At 39.6% G+C, this 22864-nt stretch overlaps 1 protein-coding gene across 4 annotated transcripts in view; it reads left to right on the top strand.

The window, feature by feature from the left end:
* Nucleotides 1–350: 350 nt before the first annotated feature.
* The window catches only part of UEVLD (UEV and lactate/malate dehyrogenase domains), a 26468-nt gene continuing 3954 nt past the window's right edge, over nucleotides 351–22864 (top strand). The window contains exons 1-12 of one of the 4 annotated variants that reach the window (XM_061463036.1): nucleotides 351–449; nucleotides 9397–9481; nucleotides 9963–10025; nucleotides 10782–10945; nucleotides 11941–12076; nucleotides 13541–13665; nucleotides 14290–14395; nucleotides 17664–17834; nucleotides 18759–18932; nucleotides 19492–19576; nucleotides 20036–20159; nucleotides 21520–21680. In XM_061463036.1, the coding sequence (XP_061319020.1) occupies nucleotides 9469–9481; nucleotides 9963–10025; nucleotides 10782–10945; nucleotides 11941–12076; nucleotides 13541–13665; nucleotides 14290–14395; nucleotides 17664–17834; nucleotides 18759–18932; nucleotides 19492–19576; nucleotides 20036–20159; nucleotides 21520–21680 (1322 nt within the window). In that variant the 5' untranslated portion in view covers nucleotides 351–449; nucleotides 9397–9468. Of the gene's footprint in view, nucleotides 450–7089; nucleotides 7193–8047; nucleotides 8108–9396; nucleotides 9482–9962; nucleotides 10026–10781; nucleotides 10946–11940; nucleotides 12077–13540; nucleotides 13666–14289; nucleotides 14396–17663; nucleotides 18040–18758; nucleotides 18933–19491; nucleotides 19577–20035; nucleotides 20160–21519; nucleotides 21681–22864 lie in introns of those variants that run through there. The other 3 variants (XM_061463034.1, XM_061463035.1, XM_061463037.1) reach the window with 3 other exon arrangements.

Raw genomic sequence — 22864 nt, 5'->3', positions numbered from 1 at the left:
CAATGATTATTTTTTTTTTCCTTTGGGGATATCATTTGTGCACAATGTCTTTTTGCACAATGTCTTTTTACACAATGTGACAAATCAGGTTAAAAACTCTTACATGGCTTAACTGTTTTCTGGTGCTGTCAAAGTGTACACTTTTGCACACACCAAATGCATATAAGTTTTGCAGAGTATGTATACAATAAATTACAGGCATTAAACATTTTACTGCTATTTCTCACTGGTTTACTTTATGGAAGAGTTTTCAGAATTCTTCTCTGCTGGTTTCTTCTGTCATGTACAACAGCCTTAGGCTGAATGTTCTCCGAGAATTGTTATCTTGTTCTCACGCAGCCAGCAAGAATGTATGAAAAATTAATGGAGTCACTTAAGCATTCAGAAAAGATCTGAAAATCATTGACATCTCCTGCAGTTCAGGCTTGTGACACAATATATATTTGGAGGTATATGTGTGTATTAGCATTCTAAAACACAAGTGTACCAATTGCCTGTAATCTTTTCCATTGGGGTGTGGTGTTTCATCCTGTAGCTTCACCAAGGAGTGTCCTCCTCAGATTCTCTTATTCCTGTGTAAAGATTCTGAACCTTCTATGGAACAGTTTACTGCTTCAGTGGGTGGAGGTAAATACCACTGACTGTTCTGATTAGTTAGTGCTGTGACCCACTTCCGAATAGATAAATGAATGCACATCAAAGAGAGCCCATCTGTGGTTCCTTTGAAGCAGCAACACTTGCACTCTCTTGTGATTTTAAAAAAAAAAAACAAAACAAAAAAAACCAAAACACTACTTTTAAGTTATGTTGCAAATCAGCATTTAGTCAGTGTCCTGTGACTACCTTGTTTTGAAGGCATGAAGTCTCGCCTTCTTTAGAAATGCCTGGTATGAAATTCCCTTCATTTTTAATGTATCTTAAATAGCTGTAGGCAGTCATTATCACTCATTATTTCAAAGCAAATATATTCTGTTCAGGTAAAGGGTGATTCTACACTGTTACTTGAATCCAGCCATTAAAGCTGTACTTCTCTAGGAATCAGTAAATTTTACGCAGGTTTGGGGGGAAGGTGAGGAGGTGAAATACAGGTTTCTGTTATTTGAGAGCAACTTCTTGTTGTAATTTATTTGAAATCACATTTTTAGTTCCACAGGGCAGAACTGCTGGTTAGCCATCCCATAGATTGCCTTTTCTTACCACTTGAAAAGAATATGGAAGCGTTTCATTTTTCCATGCACCTATGGATCCAAAAAGCCTGACATACTGTGCCCCACATACTTGTGGAGTGAAATCGGAGACGGAAGAGATTCCTGAAGTAATATAACATGTCAGTAGTTTAGTCCTGACTTCCCTGTCCGCAATGGATGAACAGTTTTGTTTTCACAAATCATGTTTAATTTGCTTTGGGGACCTTCATGGGAGTCTTGGGTTTTGCCTATATCCTTTTTCCTGGAAAAATTATAATTTTTTTTTTTTTTGCTTTTTGCATGCTGAATGCAGATTCTCTCCAGTTTCTCAGTGTTCCTCAGCTGAGGAAAGGCAAGTATCCAATGTCGTCTCCTCTCATATTGTCTGTGTGAGAGCTGATGGCAATTGACAACTTAAAGAGAATTGAGAGCTTCCATAATTTTGTTTTGTTTTTCCCTTGTTAAAGGAATGGGCTTGATTCTGACTTAAAAAATGCTGTGTAGTGTTCAAGGTTTATATAGTGCACTCAATAACTATGAGTGCAAAAGGAGGTTTTTGAATGCCTGTTTATTTAATCTCTTTTGTGGGCTCCCTCATGAGAGGTAAGTAGCTTCCTTGAATGATACAGCTAAGGATATATTATGTTTGATGCAGATTTGTCCTCACCTGCCTATCACAATAACTTCTTCCTGTCGGCTTCTTCCAGCTGTCGTGTTGCACAAATGCTCTGTGGTTGCTCAACACATCCAGTATGCCATGAGATGTGTCCAGGCAAAGAAGTGGTGTACATGTTAGAGCATTGCATCTGTCAATTGGCCTGCTGCTCTGCAGTTGATAAAGTACTCTGCTTATCATTGGTTTTGCACAGGATAGGCACTAATGTGACACAATCCACTTTACCTGGGTCTTGATTTCTAAGGAATGTGCCAGAAGTCTATTTTTGAGACCTCTACAGTGGTGTCAAATGTGACCGTAACTGATGGGTGGGCAGGCAGCTCGGTCATGTAAGGTGACTCTTCAGAGTTCATGCAGAGTGATGTGCTGCTGTTAACAACCCTCTTCCCCCACCCCAAATGAGTGAACCAGCAAAGCCTTTATTAACCTGGCTTGTTTGCTAGCTACGCATACAAAAAGAATGTGGTGATGGCAGTGTTTAGTCTGTGATGGGGCCCAGGGCTAAGGGGAGCCTTGTTTGTGAGCGGTGTGTGAGTTAATTTTTCCTGCAGGTTTCAGCATCTGTTTTGTGGGAGAGTATTTGCTGCTGTATGCAGTTGGCAATGAGGTCTGATGTACATCAAAACTGCTGGTTTATATCCAGCTTTGACTGGTTGGTGCTTTTGAATTGATAGTTATAATGTATAAAATGGTCATGGTATAGTTCACACATGCAGGTGACATAATGGTTGTTCAGAACAAAGGTAAACACTGACATTAATAATGTTTTTGTGATATTTCCAAACCTGAAGCCAGTTTGGGGTTTGTGAGGAAACTGGCTCCTGCCATTTGTTTTGCAGTTAGTCTTCATTTATTGCTCAAACGTCAGCATCTGTGACAATCACTCAAGCATATTTCAGAAGTGCAAATTTTGCCCATTGCATTTAATATTTGTATGTTCAAATTGTAATTTTCATTCCATTACTCACTACTTGATTTGGACAAATTATAATATTGTATTATTTTCTCCACTGGAAACAATTCTTTGAAATGCTTCCTAAATCATAGTTTCAGGTTATTTAGGACCTTTTTCCCTTGGCTTTGCTCTAAGCTCACCTACCTACAGATAGAGGGTGCCCACAGTAGGCAGAAGAATGAGACTAGTATTTAGAGTATGGAAGTTTAAGACAGTAAAAATGATGCTGTTTTATGTGGAACTGAATAAAACTTAAAAGCCACACTGTAGAACTTGCTCCATGTTCCATGAGATGGTCATTTTATTTTACCTTCTCCCTTAGCACCTGAGAAACTGCAGCCTATTTTCTGTATAATTAAGCCATCTTTTCTACCATGTCTCAAAGAAAACATCTGAGAGGACCAATACTCCTGGCATAATGCTATATTTTTCAATACATAGGGTGAGCTTTTATGGAGAGCAGAGTTATAATAAAATATGAGGTGAGTGTATTGCTTGACAAATTCCCACTTGGAGAATTTTCTCTAGCTTGTTTGGTAAAAACATACAAAATGCTATGACCTCGTTTGGAAGAACACAGCATTGCCAGTTGAACTGGCTTTACCAGTTTGTGTTGAAAGTGCTGATAGGCACGTGAAAGCTTTTCTAGAGCAAAGACAGTGTTTGATAATACATGACTTGATCCTTGTAAATGGATGGACTCTCAACACCCTTAAACAAACCAGCAGTAGTTTGGTGCAGGCTCTATTGGAGGTAAAGGCCTGAACCATAGCTGGGCCAAGAACTCCTCTAAGAAACCCACAACTGGGGCAGAGTGACCCAGTGAGCATCACTGTGATGTGTACAAGCTTGAAACACTGATTATACGATTAACACAAGAATAGTGGTTAGTATTTCCAAGGCTCATTTATCAAGGAAAAAAGAAAGCTGTGGCTACAGAGGGTCTCATGCATACCTTTCCCATTGTATGCAATTTGACTACAAGCCAACCGCTTTATCGCACGGCATGGCAGCCTTCTTGGAGCTCTCCCTGTGCTAGGCAGCTTGGCTGTATGGTAGTGATCTCTCCTTGAGCTCAAGGTTGCAAATTTCTTACTGAGACTGGAATATCTTTCCTACTCAAGGCAGAGACCCCTTACTAGCAGCAGGTCCTCAGTAAGTTGCTTGACAGCATGCTAAATTAATGCTGATTAAATCCATGTAGTCAATTCCTTTAGACATAAACTGTTGTCCAAGGCTGAGACTAAGATTAGACCTAGCTGCACCTAAGCTCCATGAGTTCAGAAAGCAGGGAGGTCTACTCTGAACCTCATGACTCAACGGAAGGGTCTCCCTTACACTTTTGTTTCTTTGGTCTCTGTGTAAATCATTCGAAATTGATTCTAATTTGACTCTGTTAAGTCTCACTTCTACACATTCGTATCAAAATCATTTTTGCTGATACATTCAACAGTGATTCTTTAAGTGACCTAAACCACTCATTCTGCAAGAAACTGGCATAGTCATCAGGATTCACAACATCCTGAAAGCTAAGCTAAGCTTCATATTTTTACGACTAGAAATTATAAAACCCAGAATTCACATTGAATCAAAGATATGTTAGTCAGAACTATGGCCAATAGACAAATAGAATAAAAGAATGAATCTTTTAATCACAGATTAAAATTTAGTATGTCCAGTAAAGGACATCTCATTACTGTCTTTCTTGGTGTAGATGGTGTAAGGCAAGGTGTGTTTAAGACTGTACTTACCAGAACATCCTCACTGCTCATAGAGCTATTGGTATCTCTCTATCTAGCCATGTTCAACTTCAGCACTATCCTGAGTGCTTCTGGCTTGCCTTGTCCTGCTTTGGCTGATTGAAGTGAGTAAACATACACAGGTGAAGTAAACAACCAGCAGAAAATAGCTTCAGAAATAACTGTTGTACTACTGGCTTCCTCCTTGGTTAATACCTGGGAGGTGCTGGGGGAGGGAATAAGAGATACAGCTTCAGAGATATTAAAGATAACTTTAGTAACAAAAGCTAGAGATCAAGTAATGTGGGGGAGAGGAACTACTGGAGGACCAGTACAGGGTGGTATATGGCATGGGAAGGCAGCTGTGTAGCCAGAGTATTAGCCTGATAGCAATATATTTAATTCTCTAGAGATTAGTTGGCATTAAGATCTGTTAATTTAATATGGAATTATTTATTGCAAATGACATTCAGAGAAGATTTTGAGCCAGAGGGCACAGGTACAGAAGAGTTTGAACAATGAATACTAAGAAATGTGGCTCTGTAGTTTGGGTGTGGGCTTAGTTAAGGGTGACCTCTCAGCCTTGCACCGAAAAGGTATTAGCATTCTCATTCTTGAGATGATAGTGGTGTAAAACTACCAAGGGTATGTTGTTACTGTTCTGGTTTCTATGATTATTTTGGTTATGTATGCACATAAAGATTTTTAAAAGTGTTTTCAAGCACCTAACCTACCAATAACCTATTAATAAATATCTATCAGACTTTCCCAGTTATTTTTACTGTAAAATGGGGAGAAATTAAAATTCTAAATGCTTAAGATTAAAAAATTTAAAAGAACTGATGTGTTGTCAAACATTAGTCTGTGCTAGGATCTCTGTGAAACAAAAATTATGTTAAAATTGTCTCTTAGAAGGGTTTAGATAAGTGTTTGTGTAGATCATTCTGTAACGAGTCATAGCATTCACTATGCTTCAGTCCTTGAAAATTCATTAGGCTGCAGAGTCTGTAGGAGGCATGGTGAAGGCTGCTGTCATGGCTTGTATCTCAGACCAGAGTTCTTGGGGTCCAAGTAAAGCTTTAATTTCCTGTTCCTCCTACCACAAAACTGAAGTCGCTCAGAATACTTTCCCCTGTTTACAGATGGTCTCTACACAGCAACCACCACCCCAGAGAACACAGTGTGTGAGGTTGTACTGCTGACAGTCCCCAAGACAAACTCTCTCCCTCCCTTCTTCAGGTTAAGGGCTCCTCTGAGCTGGTGGAGTTAGGGACACAGGACTTCGGATGCTGCTGGCCTCACATATACAGTGCAGAGTAGGGCCAGGGTGCTGCTGGTGTTTCATGTATGCTGCCCCGCAAACACTCTCCTGGAGGTCAACAGCTCCTTCACAAAAAAGGTCTAGGAATGATAGGACCAAGCAAAGTGAGACCACCAGGAAAGAGGAAAGGTGCTCTTCACTGTATTTCCTATTCAGTCAGTGGTAAGTCTGGCATTATACCCCATGTCTCACTCATTCAAGAGGTCTCATAACCCTTTCCCCCTTGCCCTGGGATTCACAAAGCCCCAGCTGTCATTTGCTAGGAGCTGAGTGTCACCAGGCTATTTCCAGCACTCCCACTGTTCCTGCAGCCAGCAGACACTGTCCTTCAAAATGCCAGGCTATGGTTTCTACTTCTGAATGAGCTTTCACAGCCCTGAATACAAGGCACTGTTGTGAATTCACCTAGCTGGGATTGTCAAGTGAAAGAAAACCCAATATGTAATAGTCCTAGCATCCTATAGCTGGAAAAGGTGAGGTCAGTGCTCCTTCTTTAAGCTAAGTTGGTTTTTAGTATCTCTTTCCTGCAACTTAGTTGCACTGAACGTGAGCAGCTGGAAACTAAAGTATCTCTCCGCATGATACATCAGCTTCTGATATTAAGAGCATCATGTCTGCTTGAGCAATATGTAAAAATAATCTGATGCTGATTCATTGGGAAAGCTCAAAGGGCCGGAAAGATCCTCACAGAGGATCTTGTGCAAATCATTGTAAGTCTGCTGAACGACAGCAACTTATTGTGGCAGAGGGGAGGTGCTCCAGTCCTCTGATCTTCATGGCTTTCCTCTGGACTTGCTCAAGCAGTCAGAGATCAACATTGATCGTTGATTGCAACTCTTTGATAACCCTGACCCACAAGGTCTCAGTCTGTTCTGTTATGTCAGTTTTCCGGTAGGCTGTGGGGCTAGGGCTGGCATTTATCTCCATTTACACAGCTGAACCCATTGTGTTTTCCGCTGAAGTGGTCATCGGACTTGCACAGCCCCCTGGCCAGAAGGCAATTTTTACTGTGTGTTAGGCTTAAAGGGGGGCTTAAAAAAAAAAACCACGAGGTAGATTAACGTAGGGAAAGAAGTTAATTCCAGATTTTTATTTACTTATTTTCTTTATTTATTTATTTTCCTTGAAGAATCTGTATGAGTTCCTAAGGAAGGACTTTCCGCGTCTTTCCCCCGCTGCTCACCTAGAGCAGGCAGGGGAGGGCCGCGGGCGCGAGCGTCCCGCGCAAGGGCTGCTGGGAGCCGGGCTCGGGCAGCCGCCGCCGCCGCCGCCATGGCGTTCTCGGAGGAGGCGCTGCGGAAGCAGCTGGCCAAGGTGCGCGTGCCCGGGCGGGGAGGGGGCGCGCGAGCCCCGGCGGCCGTTGAGGCGGCGCGGCAAGGGGGAGGAGGGGGTGTGCGGAAGATGGCGTCTCGCCTGAAGCAGGAGGGGCCGGGGTGTGCGACGCGGGCGTGGGAAATGCTATGCTTGGCGGCACGCCGTCAGTGACACTTCCCGCGAGTCGGAAAATGAGGCGCTGGGAGGGACGGGCAGAGCGGAGGGGGGTCATCAGCAGCCGTGTCGTCTTTAGTTTCGTGGTCATCGCATGTAGAAGGCTTCAGTCCCGCTCAGGGTACAGGGAGAGATGGAGCTGTTCAGCCTGGAGAAGGGAAGGCTCCGGGGAGACCTTGGAGCAGTTGCCAGTGCACCCCCCTAAAGGGCGCCTACAAGAAATCTGGAGAGGATCTTTTTACAAGGGCGCATAGGACAAGGGGTAATGACTTAAAATTGAAGGAGGATATATTTAGATTAGATTTTAGGAAGAAGTTCTTCCCTGTGAGGGTGGTGAGGCGAAGTGGTGAGGCCATGGCACAGGTTGCCCAGACAAGCTGTGGCTTCGCAATCCCTGGCAGTGCTCAAGGCAGGGCTTGGAGCAGCCTGGTCTAGTGGAAGGTGTCCGTGGCCATGGCAGGGGGTTGGAACTGGATGAGCTTTCAGATCCCTTCCGACCCAAATCATTCATTGGTTCTGTGATTTACATTCACTTACTGCAGCTGTTTAAATTTCTACTGTGTATAATTTTATTCCTGTGGTTCAGGACACAGTAACGTGTGATGTGCTGCATGCGACTGAAACTTCACTCTATAGGAAGTTATTAATTTACTGGGGGGGGGGGGGGGGAGGGTGACAATCCCTGTGTTAATATCTTCACGATTTATAAATACAGATTAATTTTCACAGCATCCATCTGAGGTAAAGATGTTTTAATTTCAATGTGAGAAACTGAGGTATGTGTATTTAAAAAATTTTAGATGCAAAGTGAGAAAGGTCAGTATCTGACTCACCTTAGAAGTCTTCTCATCCTTAGAAAAGAACTAAATATTTAATAGGAATGTCTCATTTTACATTACAAATAAAAAAGGGGGTCAGCTGGGGGAAAGATGGCTTTGATTTCACAACCAGCTGTATTGACCTAAATGTATTAAATTTAAATTGCATAGACTTTCCTAACTTAGGCACTTTTGGTTATTTCTTTTTACTGCTTGACTTCGCAGTACCCCATAAGACTGAACAGGGAGAAGCTAACTAAAAGGTGCTTCTTTTCAGCAGCTTTGTGTTTTCTTCCAAGAAGCAGAAAATAATCATGCCATCCTGTGGTATTGCTGCGGCTTCTGGTGGGGTGCCTTACTGCAGAGGTTAAAGATTTTAGCTGCTACTTTGTGACAAGCATTGCAGTGCAGTGGGCAGATCTTTAAGCCACTCTCAGGCTGCAGTTGTGTTTGCTTAGGCAAGGGCTACAGGGCATCTCCGGACTTCCTTAATCGAGAAGTAAATGCCCTAACCTAGAAAACATTCTTCATACCTTTCAGATGTGGGAGGATGCAAAATCTCGTGGAAGTTCAGGTATTGGACTGGCTGGGGACAGGCTAAATAAAGTAGGAGTGATTCATGAGTGCTGATAATTACTTTTAAGATCACATTTCAAGCACTGGTACTTCAGTTAATCTGTAGGCAGGTTTTCTGCAGGCAGGAAAGAGAGATGTGTTATTTTGTTGGAATTTTCTCAGCTCTCAAGGACAGTTTAAACATGTAAAAAAATTCCCATAGGCTAATGACTTACACTTAATATGTCTGTGGAAATAGACCTTATGAAACTAGTAACTGTGTCAGTAATAAGGTGGCGTCTTTTTTCTAACAGGTTTATATTTTTATATTGTTTTTAATTATTGACTGCAGAGGAGACTGAATTTATTAGGCTTCTGCTCATACATCTGTAAAGGGGAAGAAATGCTATATAAGGAGTGATGCTCAGAATTTGAGCTCTACTGTAGCACCGGCAGACTTGTGCTACCTTTAAATCTATTTCTTTTTTTTTTATATATATATTTTTTAAAATTTATTTCACACCAAAACTATTTATAATCTGCAAGTAATTGTTACCTTCCCCTTCTTGTATTTCTACCTTCTCTTGGTTCCTTTCCCGTATCTCTGGTAATGAAAGAAGCTTTTGAAGTTCAGCATTTTTTTCTCTCCCTTCCCAGTACAAGTTCAGAGACCTGACCATAGAAGAACTGAAGAATGTTAATAAGGCGTACCCAAACTTCACATTCTCCATGAACGCATACAGTAAGAAGTGATACGGTTACTTTGAACTAATTATGGAGATTCTTAGTTGCCATAAATTTAGGCCGTGTATAATAGAATCTAAATAGTGTTAATACCTTTCATTGTGTTCCAGTCTTTATTTTGACTTGCAGTAAAATTTCTTACACCATGTGACCCTTTTTGAAAGTTCTCCCAAGAATGCATACAAGTAAAAAAATGAAGCAACTCATTCACTAAATTTAATTTTATTTTAACTTGTCAGTAATTATAGAAGATTGATATTCTTTCAAATTCTTTCTATGTAACAGCATTTTTCCCTTATCTCATGATTGTACTGAAAGCATTTTGATGTCTTTAGCTTATCAGGCATAACTTTCAGAATCCCTCAGCCTGAGTGAAAGTCACCAGAATTACCCAGGACAAGGATGTTCAGACATCAAACTGATGATGTGCTTAGTTGTACCATTATTACTATTTTTTAAAATAGCATTTTTATTTTCAGCCTTCAAGGATGGATCACAGAAGGACCTTCTGAATTTTAGTGGTACTGTTCCAGTGAAATATGGTAAGATAAATCAAATATAATCTCTTTACAAGTTATGAACCTAAATATAAAGTATGTTGGGTACTGCCTCTTAACAATACACTGTGCAGCTTCATTAAAAATGGCTGTAAAGGATTTTGGATGAATTGGCAGAAGCCACTTCTACTGCAAGTGCCTTCATGCACACACAGATGCTGAAATAAGGCACTATTAATTAAATGAGTCAACTAACTATTAAAAAAAATCATGTCCTTTGAGACTGTTTAGGCAAACTTTTTGGTTCTAATGAAGATTGCATGAACCCTACAAACCCTATGCTTGTACAGGCAGTATCCAAAAATAGCTAGTAGGTAATTCTTTATTTTTTAACTTAAAGCCTTTGAAGTCTGAGATAAAGTTCTTGGTAGATGCCTCTTTGCACCAGTTGTTGAGTCCTAAAATAAGTACAAAATGAGTAGCTGTAAGAGATTTCTTTGCCCAGAAAAGGAGACACGTTAGATAGATAGAATAGGCTGATACAATACTCTGGGAAGCAAAACAACTATGAAGCCTTATATTAAGAAACACACAATAGTAGCACATTAAGTTGATCCAGACAAGTCTGTTCCTATTAACTAGCCAGAGTAACAAACACTTTCCAGTGTGAATCTGGAAAGTGATCCATCAGGCTTTTTCATTTTGTTATTACGAACTGTGAATCACATGCACACATGCCTGGTTTTTAGTGCCTCTTCTCAATGCAGAAGCTAGTAATGGCTTTTATTTTGTGTTTAACAGGTAATTCTTATAACATACCTATTTGTCTGTGGATTCTGGATTCTCATCCCTTTGCTCCCCCCATTTGCTTCTTGAAGCCAACTGTGAACATGGGCATTTCAGTAGGAAAGCATGTTGATGCTCATGGCAGGATTTATTTGCCCTACCTGCAAAACTGGAGCCATGTAAGAGGTGGAGTGGCTGACAGGGGAGGGGGAAGTACTTGGAAATAATGAACAGTATCTTATGGAGATCAATGGGGAAGAGTAGGTAGGGTTCAGGGCTTTTTGTTTTCTGTATTTTTTTTGATAACCTTAATTATGTAATGATTCTGCAAAGAGAAGCAGAATATTATGCTCTCTTTCAGACAGTCTAAAGCAATTGTAAAGAAATTTAAAGTGATTGTAAGGAAAATTATTTTAAGCTGAGGAAAAGAGGACTGACTTTATTACAAAGCAATGTAAGCCTCTGTTTCTATGAATAGTAAGTAATAATATTACGTCAGTTGAGTGACCCTCAAGAAAGTTCAGTGGAAGTTTCTGTCTTTTGTGTATGTCTCAGCAGAACTCTGAAATGTTAGCATAGAGATTCAAAAGCCAGTGCCGTTCCTAAATGATTTTATGCTCTGTATTAAATAACTTACATAAATGTGACTGCCATGCCAGGCCAGTAAAAATTGTTTAATGAATGCTAGTTTTCTGAAATGGATGGGACATATTTCACATTATTGTTATAGAATGGAAACTTTTACTGATTTCTACTGTGTGATTTGCCCAAAAGAGGATTGAATTGTCAAAGCTCCAGACAGCTAAGCTTGTCTGAGAAGACTGAACGATCCTGCCTGGAGCTATGATTTGTCCCATTTATAATATTGGATGTGGCTATATCAAGGGCTTCCATATGTTCGTGGGTGCTTTCAAAAACTAGTTGCACTAATAATTTAAATTTTATAATTCCTTTTTGTTAAATTCCTTTTAATCTATACTCCTGTTTGGAAATTACCTTCTTGTAGAGTAGTGCTTTTTTTCCCTTAAGTGTTTATGTGTTAAGGGTGTCAAGATTTATAATTTGAATAAATTTTGTATAGTTAGGATCTTTATGAACTCCTGCTGGTTACAGCTGCTACCACTCCACGGAATAGCTACTCAACTGTTTTGTCTTCTGTATTGCTATATTTCAGCCTAAATCAACTGTCATTGGATTAATCAGGGAAATGATTGCAAAATTTGAGGAAGAGCTCCCTTTGTATTCACTGTCATCTTCTGATGCAGCTAGGCAATCGGAACTTCTCTCCTACATTGCAAAGATTACTGAAGGTGCGGATGTTTTCATATATTTGTTAGTAATGTTCTTACACAGTGTATGCTTTGTGTATTGTTATTAGTTGATATCACCAAGATTCCTACGCAATTTTAATATCTGAGGTTTTAGTGTTTGCATGTCCATAGTGCTTGGTATTTTCTTTGTATAATCAAAAGTGCTTATTTTTGAACAGAGAGCTCAGATTCTCTTCATTTGAGTAAGCAGCTCATTTTGCATTTAAGCTTACTGAAAAATTCTGTAGACTTGGTACTACTCATTTCCTGGAAATTACTGCAGCAAAACTCAATATGAGATCTTGTGTAAGAGAAATGTGATTTTATTATAAACAAGTTGATTTTACCAAATCATAATCATTCATTCTCTCAGATCTCATTCACTCATACTCTCACATCCACAGTCATAAGCCCTGAGACCCGTCTGACCACAGTCACTGGTGTGCAACACTAAGGACAAGGAGTGCTGGCTGTTGAGTCCATATCATGTCTCTTGGGTTCTTCTTGTTCAGTGGTGACAAGTTGATTTTGGACTTGACTTTTATACCCTTCAGGAGTGGATGCCATTTGGCATTTTTGCCTCATTACTTTATCTCACCCATTGTAAGTCTTGGGCAAAATTCCAGATTTTCACAGTTCTCGTGTTTTCTTTATATGGGTATTTTATGGGTCTAGTCCTGTTGTTTTTCATCCTGACACATTTTCTTTAGTTCAGTGTTTTCTTCTTCCTTCTTTTAGTGAAATCATGATGGTGATCTGTGGCACCTAGTGCAAACTTTCCCCTTAAACCCTTTCCTGCTATTTCTTCTGATAATTGTATACACACACATGCTTGTGAGCACACATGCATGTCCACACAATTCACATTGCTAGGCAATCAATGTTTCTGTTACAAATCTCTCTGCCTTATACTCAGAATTGTTGTGTTACCAGTAACATTGGCTAAAGAATCTCAGATCATTGTATTTTAATCAAATTCCATTTTCCATCAAATTCCAGTCTCTCTCACTCCCCCCCTTCCCCCCTGCTCCTGCTTCCGGAGGGATGGGGAGGAGTAAGAGAGAGACTGCATGGTTCTGATTTACAGCTGGGCTTAAACGACGACACATGTCTTTTCAAAATATGAGATTTTTTACAAATGTTATGACTGTGGTATATATTCACACCTGTAACAGTAGCAAAGGGAGTATTGTTTGTATGGTCTTAGTGCCTAGCTTCTTGGTGTTGTTATGCTCGTATTTTCTACTTGGTGAAAAAAAACATTCTTATCCAGAGAGGAACATTTGTGTTTTACACCTTGCAAGTTGTGATTAATTTTCTGTGGTCACACTTGACCACTATTTTGAAAAAGTTTATGTAATTTGGTTTAACTCTGGCACAACTATGATCCTTTAAGAAGCAGCAATGCTTGTATTGATACAGTGTAGACCAGTACTAAAGTCTGTGGTTTTCTTTTAATTGTAGGAGAAACTGACTTGAAATCAAAGAGTAAAATTGGTGGAGGCAAAAATGAAGGATGTATTAACAAAATTACTATTGTTGGAGCTGGAGAACTTGGCATTGCATGTGTGCTAGCAGTTGCAGCAAAGGTATGTAATTATTATAAATAGCAACAGCCCTAATTAATAGACAGGTTTCAGTTTAGTTCTTAGTGTCTGACTCATAGAAATAACTCAGCAGTTTCAATAACTTGTAAGCCATGTGACTGCTTCTCTCATTTGCCTCATCAGTTAACTCAGGGACACACAGAAGTGTTGGTTTCTGCCCCGTTTTCTCAGTCACCTTTTAAATACAAAAGGTTGAATATTGAATTCACATATTTTGAAAATTTTTACTTAAAGTAAAAATTACTTGCCTAAGTAGTAGCCTCTTACCATCAGGATCTTCCAGTCCCCTGGAAAAGGATAGTCTCTAGATGGTCTGCACTTCATTGTGGCTGTATGCTCAGAGACATCAGTAACACCAACATTTAGAACTTCCCATAGATGGTTTTGTGAGGTTTTTGTTTGTTTCATAATAAGTTATTTTGCAATTAAACTCACTAAACTGAATTGTTTCTTTTGTGATTTGGCAGTAATTTTGATCAGCAGTTTTGTTTATTATATACACAGTACAACAAACACTGGAATTGGAGCAACACAGGGTTATGTTCCTTACCCCTATAAGAACAAAATTTTGTTTATTGTTCATCTGCATTACTTTTATTAATACAGGGTAGTGCAAACAAGGTGGTTCTTTTGGATCTTTCTGAAGGTGCAGCAAAAGGAGGAACCATGGACTTGGACATCTTTGCTTTGCCAAACGTGGAGATCAGCAAAGGTATTAGATGTTGTTTCTGTAATGGGAACAAATATGTACTGTGTGTGGTTGTGCTCATTTTAATGAGAGCAGGACACCTGGGGAGATACAGAGATTCTGGCGTATAGGCCATCTTTTTAAACTTAGGATGTGCTTTTTCCATAGCTTCTTACTTTTCTTCTCCTTTTCAGGGTAGAATTGTTAAGAGAAGGCTCAGCAAAGCTTGCATCACTTTTATTTCAGGCTTTTTTCATTCTGTTTATAGAGGTAGAGGTATGTGAGTCTGTACTTCCAAGGTAAGACGCTAATACTGAAATTGGACTCGTGCAGACAAATAGAGAAGCCAAGCTATTACTTAGAATCATAGAATCATAGAATAGTTAGGGTTGGAAAGGACCTTAAGGTCATCTAGTTCCAACCCCCCTGCCATGGGCAGGGACACCTCACACTAAACCATATCACCCAAGGCCTCGTCCAACCTGGTCTTGAACACTGCCAGGGATGGAGCATTCACAACCTCCCTGGGCAACCTATTCCAGTGCCTCACCACCCTAACAGGAAAGAATTTCCTCCTTATATCCAATCTAAACTTCCCCTGGTTCAGTTTTAACCCGTTACCCCTTGTGCTGTCACTACAGTCCCTAATGAAGAGTCCCTCCCCAGCATCCCTATAGGCCCCCTTCAGATACTGGAAGGCTGCTATGAGGTCTCCACGCAGCCTTCTCTTCTCCAGGCTGAACAGCCCCAACTTCCTCAGCCTATCTTCATACGGGAGGTGCTCCAGTCCCCTGATCATCCTCATGGCCCTCCTCTGGACTTGTTCCAACAGTTCCATGTCTTTTTTATGTTGAGGACACCAGAACTGCACACAATACTCCACCTGAGGTTTCACAAGAGCAGAGTAAAGGGGCAGGGTCACCCCCTTCGACCTGCTGGTCACACTCCTTTTGATGCAGCCCAGGATATGGTTGGCTTTCTGGGCTGCAAGTGCACACTGCTGGCTCATCTTCATTTTCTCATCAACCAACACCCCCAAGTCTTTCTCCGCAGGGCTGCTCTGAATCTCTTCCCTGCCCAACCTGTAGCTGTGCCTGGGATTGCTCCAACCCAGGTGTAGGACCTTGCACTTGTTATGGTTAAACTTCATAAGGTTGGCATCAGCCCACCTCACAAGTGTGTCGAGGTCCCTCTGGATGGCATTTCTTCAGAGCCATAAGTAGAGAGAGGGAAGGAAGGGGTATGCAAGTATGTGTGTGCTGAGCAATCAGAGGTAGCTGTGAGAGCAGTGTTTTTAAGGCTAGTAAGTAAAGGTAAATTTCAAAGTGCTACTTTGCTAGATTGATGGTCATTAAGCATGTACATGGCCAATAGTTCTTAATCACCATCATTGCATATTCAAACAATTAGTTCTTAACAATCTTGTCCTCAGCTGTGAGTGTACAACTCAAGTCAATACCATGTCTCCATAACTAGTGGTGGTGGCTAGTCTTAGATGGTCTTAGTAACAGAGGTTGAGGTGCTGTGGCTCAAAAGCTCTTCCACAGGGAAAGCTGGAACTGAATTGAGCAACTTCACCATTCTTCCTCACTTGTGTGTTGTGGTTTTATGTCCTTGTGCCCTCTGCAAGATGAATTTATTTTTTTTTTCCCCTGTGCTTCTGATGTGCTTTTTCTTATTTTGGAGACAGGGACTTGTTCTGGTTTCACCAAGCATCTTAGCTGCTTATTCCACACCTGTCATTGCCTGCTCTACATTCTTTCATCTGTTTTGCAGGTTTTACTGCTAGCACATTTTTTTCCTGAACCCTGCTTGTGTAACTGTACCACAAATCTCTGCGCCTTTGTAATTACCTATTATATATTTACATTTGGGTAGAAAAAGCTTGTTGCTAGCTGTGCTGTTAGTAGTGTTAAAATACTACAAAATGCTTAAACAGTCACCTGTTATTTTAGTATGCTTACATCTAGTCTTGGGGCAAAGTGATATTAATTATATCCTGCTTAGTATGCTTCCAATATGTTTCCAGTGCAGTAGGCCTCTGCTTTAGCTTCAGGTGGTTTCAGAAGTGGTGTGACAGTCAAATTACATTGTTACTGTGCCCAAGCTGATCACCTATGTGGTACTTAGATATTCAGTTACCCCCTCAAGGTGTTGCTGAAAGTTGGGAGACTAAAACTCCTTAATTACCAATGTAGCATTAAGAAGCAGGCACTTCTTTATTGCAGCGCTTGGTGGGATTTCCACAAATCAAGCACACCCAATGCCGATTTCACCATTACAATTATAATAATCTGCTGTGTCATTCTCTTCTGTTACTATGCTTGCATGGAGGAAGGGTCTTCACCTGGGCAAGGGTGTTCTTAATCTGTGGGTGTGTTTTTTAGTATTATAATAAAGGCAGTTTACTTCAGGACACCTTAAAAGTAAGTTTTGTTGCCAAGTTTCAGATAACTCATCCTGTATACAATAGACCCTAGGTGCTCTGGTTATGGTCTAGAGAGTATAAGGACTAAGCCTAACATGTTAGAGAGAATAGGGATTTCAAGCAATGCAGCATCCGATTTCAAGCAGAACAGCAACCCATGCTAACATAAGGCTAACCTAAATCAAGATGTTCCTATAGCTAACTGTTTCACAAACAAACACAAAATATAAAAAGATTCAGTAAAAGTTAAGATAATCTGTAACAAAGGCAGTTTTGACTTAAGAATTTCTTCAACAAATATGGTTGTGTCTTTTCTTGAGCTAATAAATACATGCATTTTACTTAAATAGACTTTTGGAACAGTTTTTATGATTGTCTACATGTCCTTGCTTAAGCTATAAAATTAAAAAAAAATAAATATAGAAACCTCAGATACACTAAGGCTTTCCCCTTATTTAAAAATTGGTATAAAAATGGAGACTTTTCATGGATGATTTTTCATGGGTAATTTTGTTGTTGGGTTGGTTTTTTTTTCTTTTCTTGCCAATACTTGGAAAACCATATCTGTCAACCCTGTATAGATGTTTTCTGGTCTCTGTTCTGTAGCCCTCGACAAATTGCAGTCTGCTATCTTTGTTTGCCAGCTATGACATGGGAAAGTAGTTCTGCAGGAAATCTGTGTTTTACAGGTGCTGTGGAAGCACCCAAAATTCCACATTGAAGGATATGGGGGCAAACAGGACATGAAGAAGACCTAACTAAGCTGGATGCTGCAGTTTAGCCTTCAGGATACCTCTCTCTTTTGCCTCCAAAACTTGGTAGAATTACATAAATTTTAAAAACCTATTTTCTTTATATTTTCAGATTTTTCTGCTTCGGCTGATTCAAAAGTTGTGGTACTTACAGTTAATTCTCTGGGTAATGCTCAAACTTATCTTGATGTCATACAAAGCAATGTGGATTTGTTCAGAGGAATTATTCCAGCAATATCACACTACAGTCAGAACACTGTTCTCCTTGTTGCTTCTCATCCAGGTATATTGGTACTTCACCTAATGTTCTATCCCTCAGCTGGCTTTTTCTTTTGGCCATTTAAAAATGTTGCTGCTGAATACACCCAGCAGTCAAAAATTCTTGCTACTCTGAAAGATGTTTTCATTTTCACCTTTGAGCAGGACTCTGAGGGTTTTTTTCTTTACTGTTACCAAGATAAAAGAAAATAGTGTACTTTGAGTAAAAGGTATGTATTTCTGTGTGTTTCTGTGCCTAGTTTCAACATGAGTGTATCTACAAGATTAGCATCCATTGGGTGTTTTCTTGTCAGTTGTGAGTTTTACGTATATGTTTCTCCTGTGTAGTAAGGATAAATGCATGTATGTTACATGCCATACATGATCACACACACAGAATACTGATGTCCATAATACAGTGTTGATAGTAAATATCACATCTATGTTTTCGTGGAAAGTTTAAATCTGTTGCACCAGTGACACTGTGAACTAAGGCAAAGCAAAAATGCTACCTAAAATAAATGTGAGCATCTCTGTCCTGTAAACACACTGAAGACAGCCCTTCTCTATATCTCAAGTGCTTCTTGCCCTTCCTATCATTTAAATCTGTGAAGATGGAAAAGAGATGCCAAATGTAAAGAAATTAAATACTGTCTGAATTAAATTTAGAAGCATGTGAGATTTTTGGTAAAGGAAGTGTGATGACTCATTCTGAAGTTCCATTGGACTGTTCTTTAAGCTTTATTTAGGCTGTGAATTTTGTTCACCTCTTCCCCACCTGACTTGGTGGTTTAGGTTGAAATAAACTACTGATATGTCCTTACATGCTCACACCTTTTCTAAAGTAAATTTGGTCCTGAGTTTTGGGGAATTGTGAGTCATAGTTCACAGTTGTGTTGAATTTTGAGTGGTCTTTCATTGTCAACCTATTTTTCTTTTTCACATACAGTTGAAGTAATGACATATGTATCATGGAAGCTGAGTGGGTTTCCCAAAACCAGAGTTATTGGAGTAGGTGCTAACCTAGATACTGAGAGATTTCAGAATATACTGGCAAACCTTTTGAAAGCGCAGGTATTGGCAAAAGATGCTTGGATCATTGGTGAACAAGGGGAAGACAAAGGTAAAGTGATACTTTATATAATGTCCTGGCAGTGCTTAAGTAATTGAGTAATAAATGAATAACTGAGAAAAGCAATGCAGGCGGTCATAAGCAGGGTGGTAGATATTCATAATAATGGTTCCAAATAATGCAGTTTTGGTGTGTGCCCAAGACTGTGCACCTGGAGTGGTAGCAAAAGTATTTGACACTCGTCATAGTTAAAAAAAAGAAGATAATACAACCTCAAATGCTTTTTATTTGGTAAAACAATACAGGTTAGAGGTACTGAGAAAAGAAGGACATGTAGTATAATACATGGTAGGTTGCTGCTCATGTAGGAATTATTACATATTACTTCATCTTTTAAGCAAGTCTCTGGCCAGGTGCTGCTATGGAGTTTATTTCAGCAGCCCTGGGAGCCTTAGAAGGTTGTTAGCTATATTTGGGTTGTTGTGCAAGAAGGACAGTGTGGAAAGCTTGAATTTATTACTAGTATGATTATTTTTTTTTTATTCTCACCTTACCTGGTACCTATTTTAGTCACCGCTTAGATGTGCATTTAAATATTGTTTCTATTTAGTACCAGCGTGGACCAGTTGTAATTTAGCTGCAGCTCAAGCAGAAGGAATGGCTGCTCATAGCTCAAGGGAAACAGTGGCTAACAGGTAACACCATTACAATCTCAATTCTTCGCATTTAGGCACTTGGTGTTTGCAGAGGCTTTTTCCTCAGCTCTTTATGAAGAGGAGGAAGTTTCCCCTAAAATGTTCACATATTGAGTCTACAGGAATTTGTAGGTCTGGGTGTTACTCACTTTCAGATATGTGTATAAGGCCACTCTTTTTCTGAAATTCTTAATAATGTTGTACCTGTGATGATCTAAGGACAAGACAAGCTTTGTAGAATATACACTAAAAATATGAGAGCTGCCAGATCAATCATGTGTGGGGTTTTAAAGTAATTCTTCATTCTCTTCTGTTGTTTTCCAAACCAGAAATCATGTTTTTATAGTACACTTTACTTGATATGGTGCCTTAATCTGTCTATTGAATTTTACACATAAACCAGATAGGAACAATTAAAATCTAAGCATCATGTTTTTCTCCTTTTCCTGATTTATATAGAGCTATGGAAGTTCTAAAGGGAAAAGGTCAGAGATCTTGGTCTGTTGGGCTCTCGGTTGCTGATTTGACTGACAGTATACTGAAAGATAAAAGAAAGGTTCATTCTGTATCAACTCTGGCAAAGGTAAATGTGTTATATCTTTTGGTTGGCACTAAAATTTTATTATTTATACTGGATATGACTATTAATTTTAGCAGCACAGACATCTCACTTAAAGAGGTGTTCTGAAGTAGCACTACTGCTGTTACTTTCTTCCAACAACAGTTTTCAAATTCCAGTCCAAAAATGAACAAAAGTCAATTATTGTGTTAATCTGAAACCAATATAAAAAGTGGATTATTCTCCAAAAGATACAAGACTCCAGTGGGGAAATATTCAAAGTTGCTGACCAGCTCTCCCAGAATAGCTGGATTAGGTAAATGAAGAGAAATGTGTGTGTTGCAGTCTCCCAGTGCGCTCAGTATTGAATGTAGACTTGTCCAGGGGCCAGAAGAGCTCAGTATCTTTTATGAAAGTATAAAATGCATTTTCTGCCAATATTTTATTTGACCAGCTTTGAAGTGGCTGGTTTTTTACTCACTGATACTTTATATTGAGAAGATCATGAAGCTACATTTATCTTCAAACAAAGTTCTGTCTATAATTTTAAGTTTATCCTGAGAGGCTTCATTAAAGCATGAAGTCATTTCATGTAAGGAAAGTAAATCCCATGTAGAAACATGTACTTGTCACTTCTATTTACAGGCTTCACAAGGGTGATTTGCAGGTCCCGGTGCAGGGAAATTGAGCAGGCTGCTTATTGCATTGAGTACAGAGATATACCTAATTTCATCATTATGCTTTCAAGTAGTGTTTTTAATAATTTATGAATTATTAATTTACGAATTATAAATGCAAATACAGAGGAGTAACAAGTCTCTTAAACTGCAGAGTAAGTACAGAATGTAAAATTTCCCACACAGATCCTAAGAAGAAACAAAATTTGCAGTGTAAACTTGAATTACAGGGATATAAGTTCAGTGAAGGTTCTCACAGAATGCATATGGGATCAATAACTGAAAAACGTTCCCTGGACAGCGTTCTCTGGCTGCATTTTTAAATTTCATCTGTGAAGTCCTGAAAGAACTAGTGATACTGTCCTAGCAAGCATCCCTGCTTCTTCTACCTAACAAACTGGTTAAACAGGTTTTTGTAGGATAAACTTTGCCTGCAATATAGAGGTCTGCTTTACCTGTATTATGAAACTCCTCCAAATGTAGCATGGTTCAAGATTTTTTTTTTATCTGTACAATAATATTTTACAGTTTCTATTCAGTAGCCTATTGCACAGGATTTAAAATAACTCACGTGACCTATATAAAAACATGCCACATGATGGAATATCCTTGCATAAGTAAAATCAATTTATTCGATGTAGTTCCATGCTTCAGGCAAAGCTGAAACTAAGTAACTGTTTGACAGTGTACTTTGCATGTTGTTTCAGGGATGCTGCAATATAAACAGTGAAGTATTCTTAAGTCTGCCATGTGTTCTTGGAACCAATGGGATGATTGAAATGGTCAAACTAGAAGAAGATCCACTAGTGCAAGAGAAACTGCAGAGCACTGCAGGATCAATTAATGACCTTCAGCAGCAACTGAAACTGTAAGCAAGTGCAAGGGAAGCCACAGTGTCTGCTTGCAGAAGTCAAAGATTAGCTAGATGGAAAGAGTTGCTTGGTATATAGGGATTTCTATGTAGAACAAGGTGTTTTTTTACTGTCAAAAAATGCTTTCTCACTTTTGATTTAAATTATTTAATACTGCACAGTAATTGCTTATTTGAAAAGTGCACTTTTGGTAGCCAAAATGAGGAGGGTAATGTGGAAAAATGTTTTACCTAAATTCAGGTGACTTCTGCCTGTGGTTTTTTGTTGCTGATTATAGCCTGGTTCTTAGGTTATTCTTAGCTGTTTGCACCTCATTAGGAGACATCCTAGGAGTGGGGCTTACCCAGCTCTGCAGAAACTCCAGAGAGCAGATCCCACCAGAACTCTTCCTCCTGGTATTTAAGTGCTTCACTACGGGCACATTTAGAACATGGTCATACTCCAGGTCTTCAGGACACTCAGAGATGCAGTTTGATAGCTCAATCTTCCATGCCTATTGCTCTTATGTGGACTCCTGCTTGCTACTAAGGGATAAAAAGGTAAAAGCATGACATTAACAATACCCTTCAAACCTGAAATATTGGATATGAATTTCTGTTTAATGATGTCTGAAATTTTGTGATCATGATTTGTTTGCTGTTATTTTGGGAGGAAGTTCAGAGCACTAAAGTGTCTGCAGTTCTTGGTACGTACAACACACCCTGTGTAGCACTGGAACAGGTGCTCTTCCTGAGCAGGAGGAACAGGGGGTGGACTTCAAATAAAGATTAAAATTCTGGCAGTTAAGTAATGCAGAAGTATCTGTGAGCTCAGGCCTTCATCCCAAGCCAGCTGATGTCAGTAGGCTTTACATCAGCCCAAGGAGAATACAACTGCTTGAGATGGGAAGAGAACCTGCAACTCAGGGGAAACCAAGTATGAAGTGAAAAAGCAGGATGTGGATTTTTAGGTATATCAAAGAGCACATGTTTTTCAGATGAAAGGTTTATTGGGCTCTAACCTCTTGATTTGCTGCACTGGTAAAATACTATATTCATCCTAACCATACCTCAGCACTACACTGCAGGCAGAGGAGGCATGTGAGCTCCGCTTCTGCTGTGGGCAGTGTAGAAACTTCATTCCACATCTGTGTCTTGAGGGCTGACTGGTTCAATACTGATGAAGCTTTCTAAGCTCACGC

The sequence above is a fragment of the Pezoporus flaviventris genome, unplaced genomic scaffold (genome assembly GCF_033815535.1).
Source record: "Pezoporus flaviventris isolate CSIRO_AGI_PZ_B2104156 unplaced genomic scaffold, CSIRO_AGI_Pfla_v1 ptg000036l, whole genome shotgun sequence".
NCBI classification, from domain to species: domain Eukaryota; kingdom Metazoa; phylum Chordata; class Aves; order Psittaciformes; family Psittacidae; genus Pezoporus; species Pezoporus flaviventris.
The sequence above is the reverse complement of the archived record's forward strand: the minus strand, read 5'-3'. Positions and strand labels throughout refer to the sequence as shown.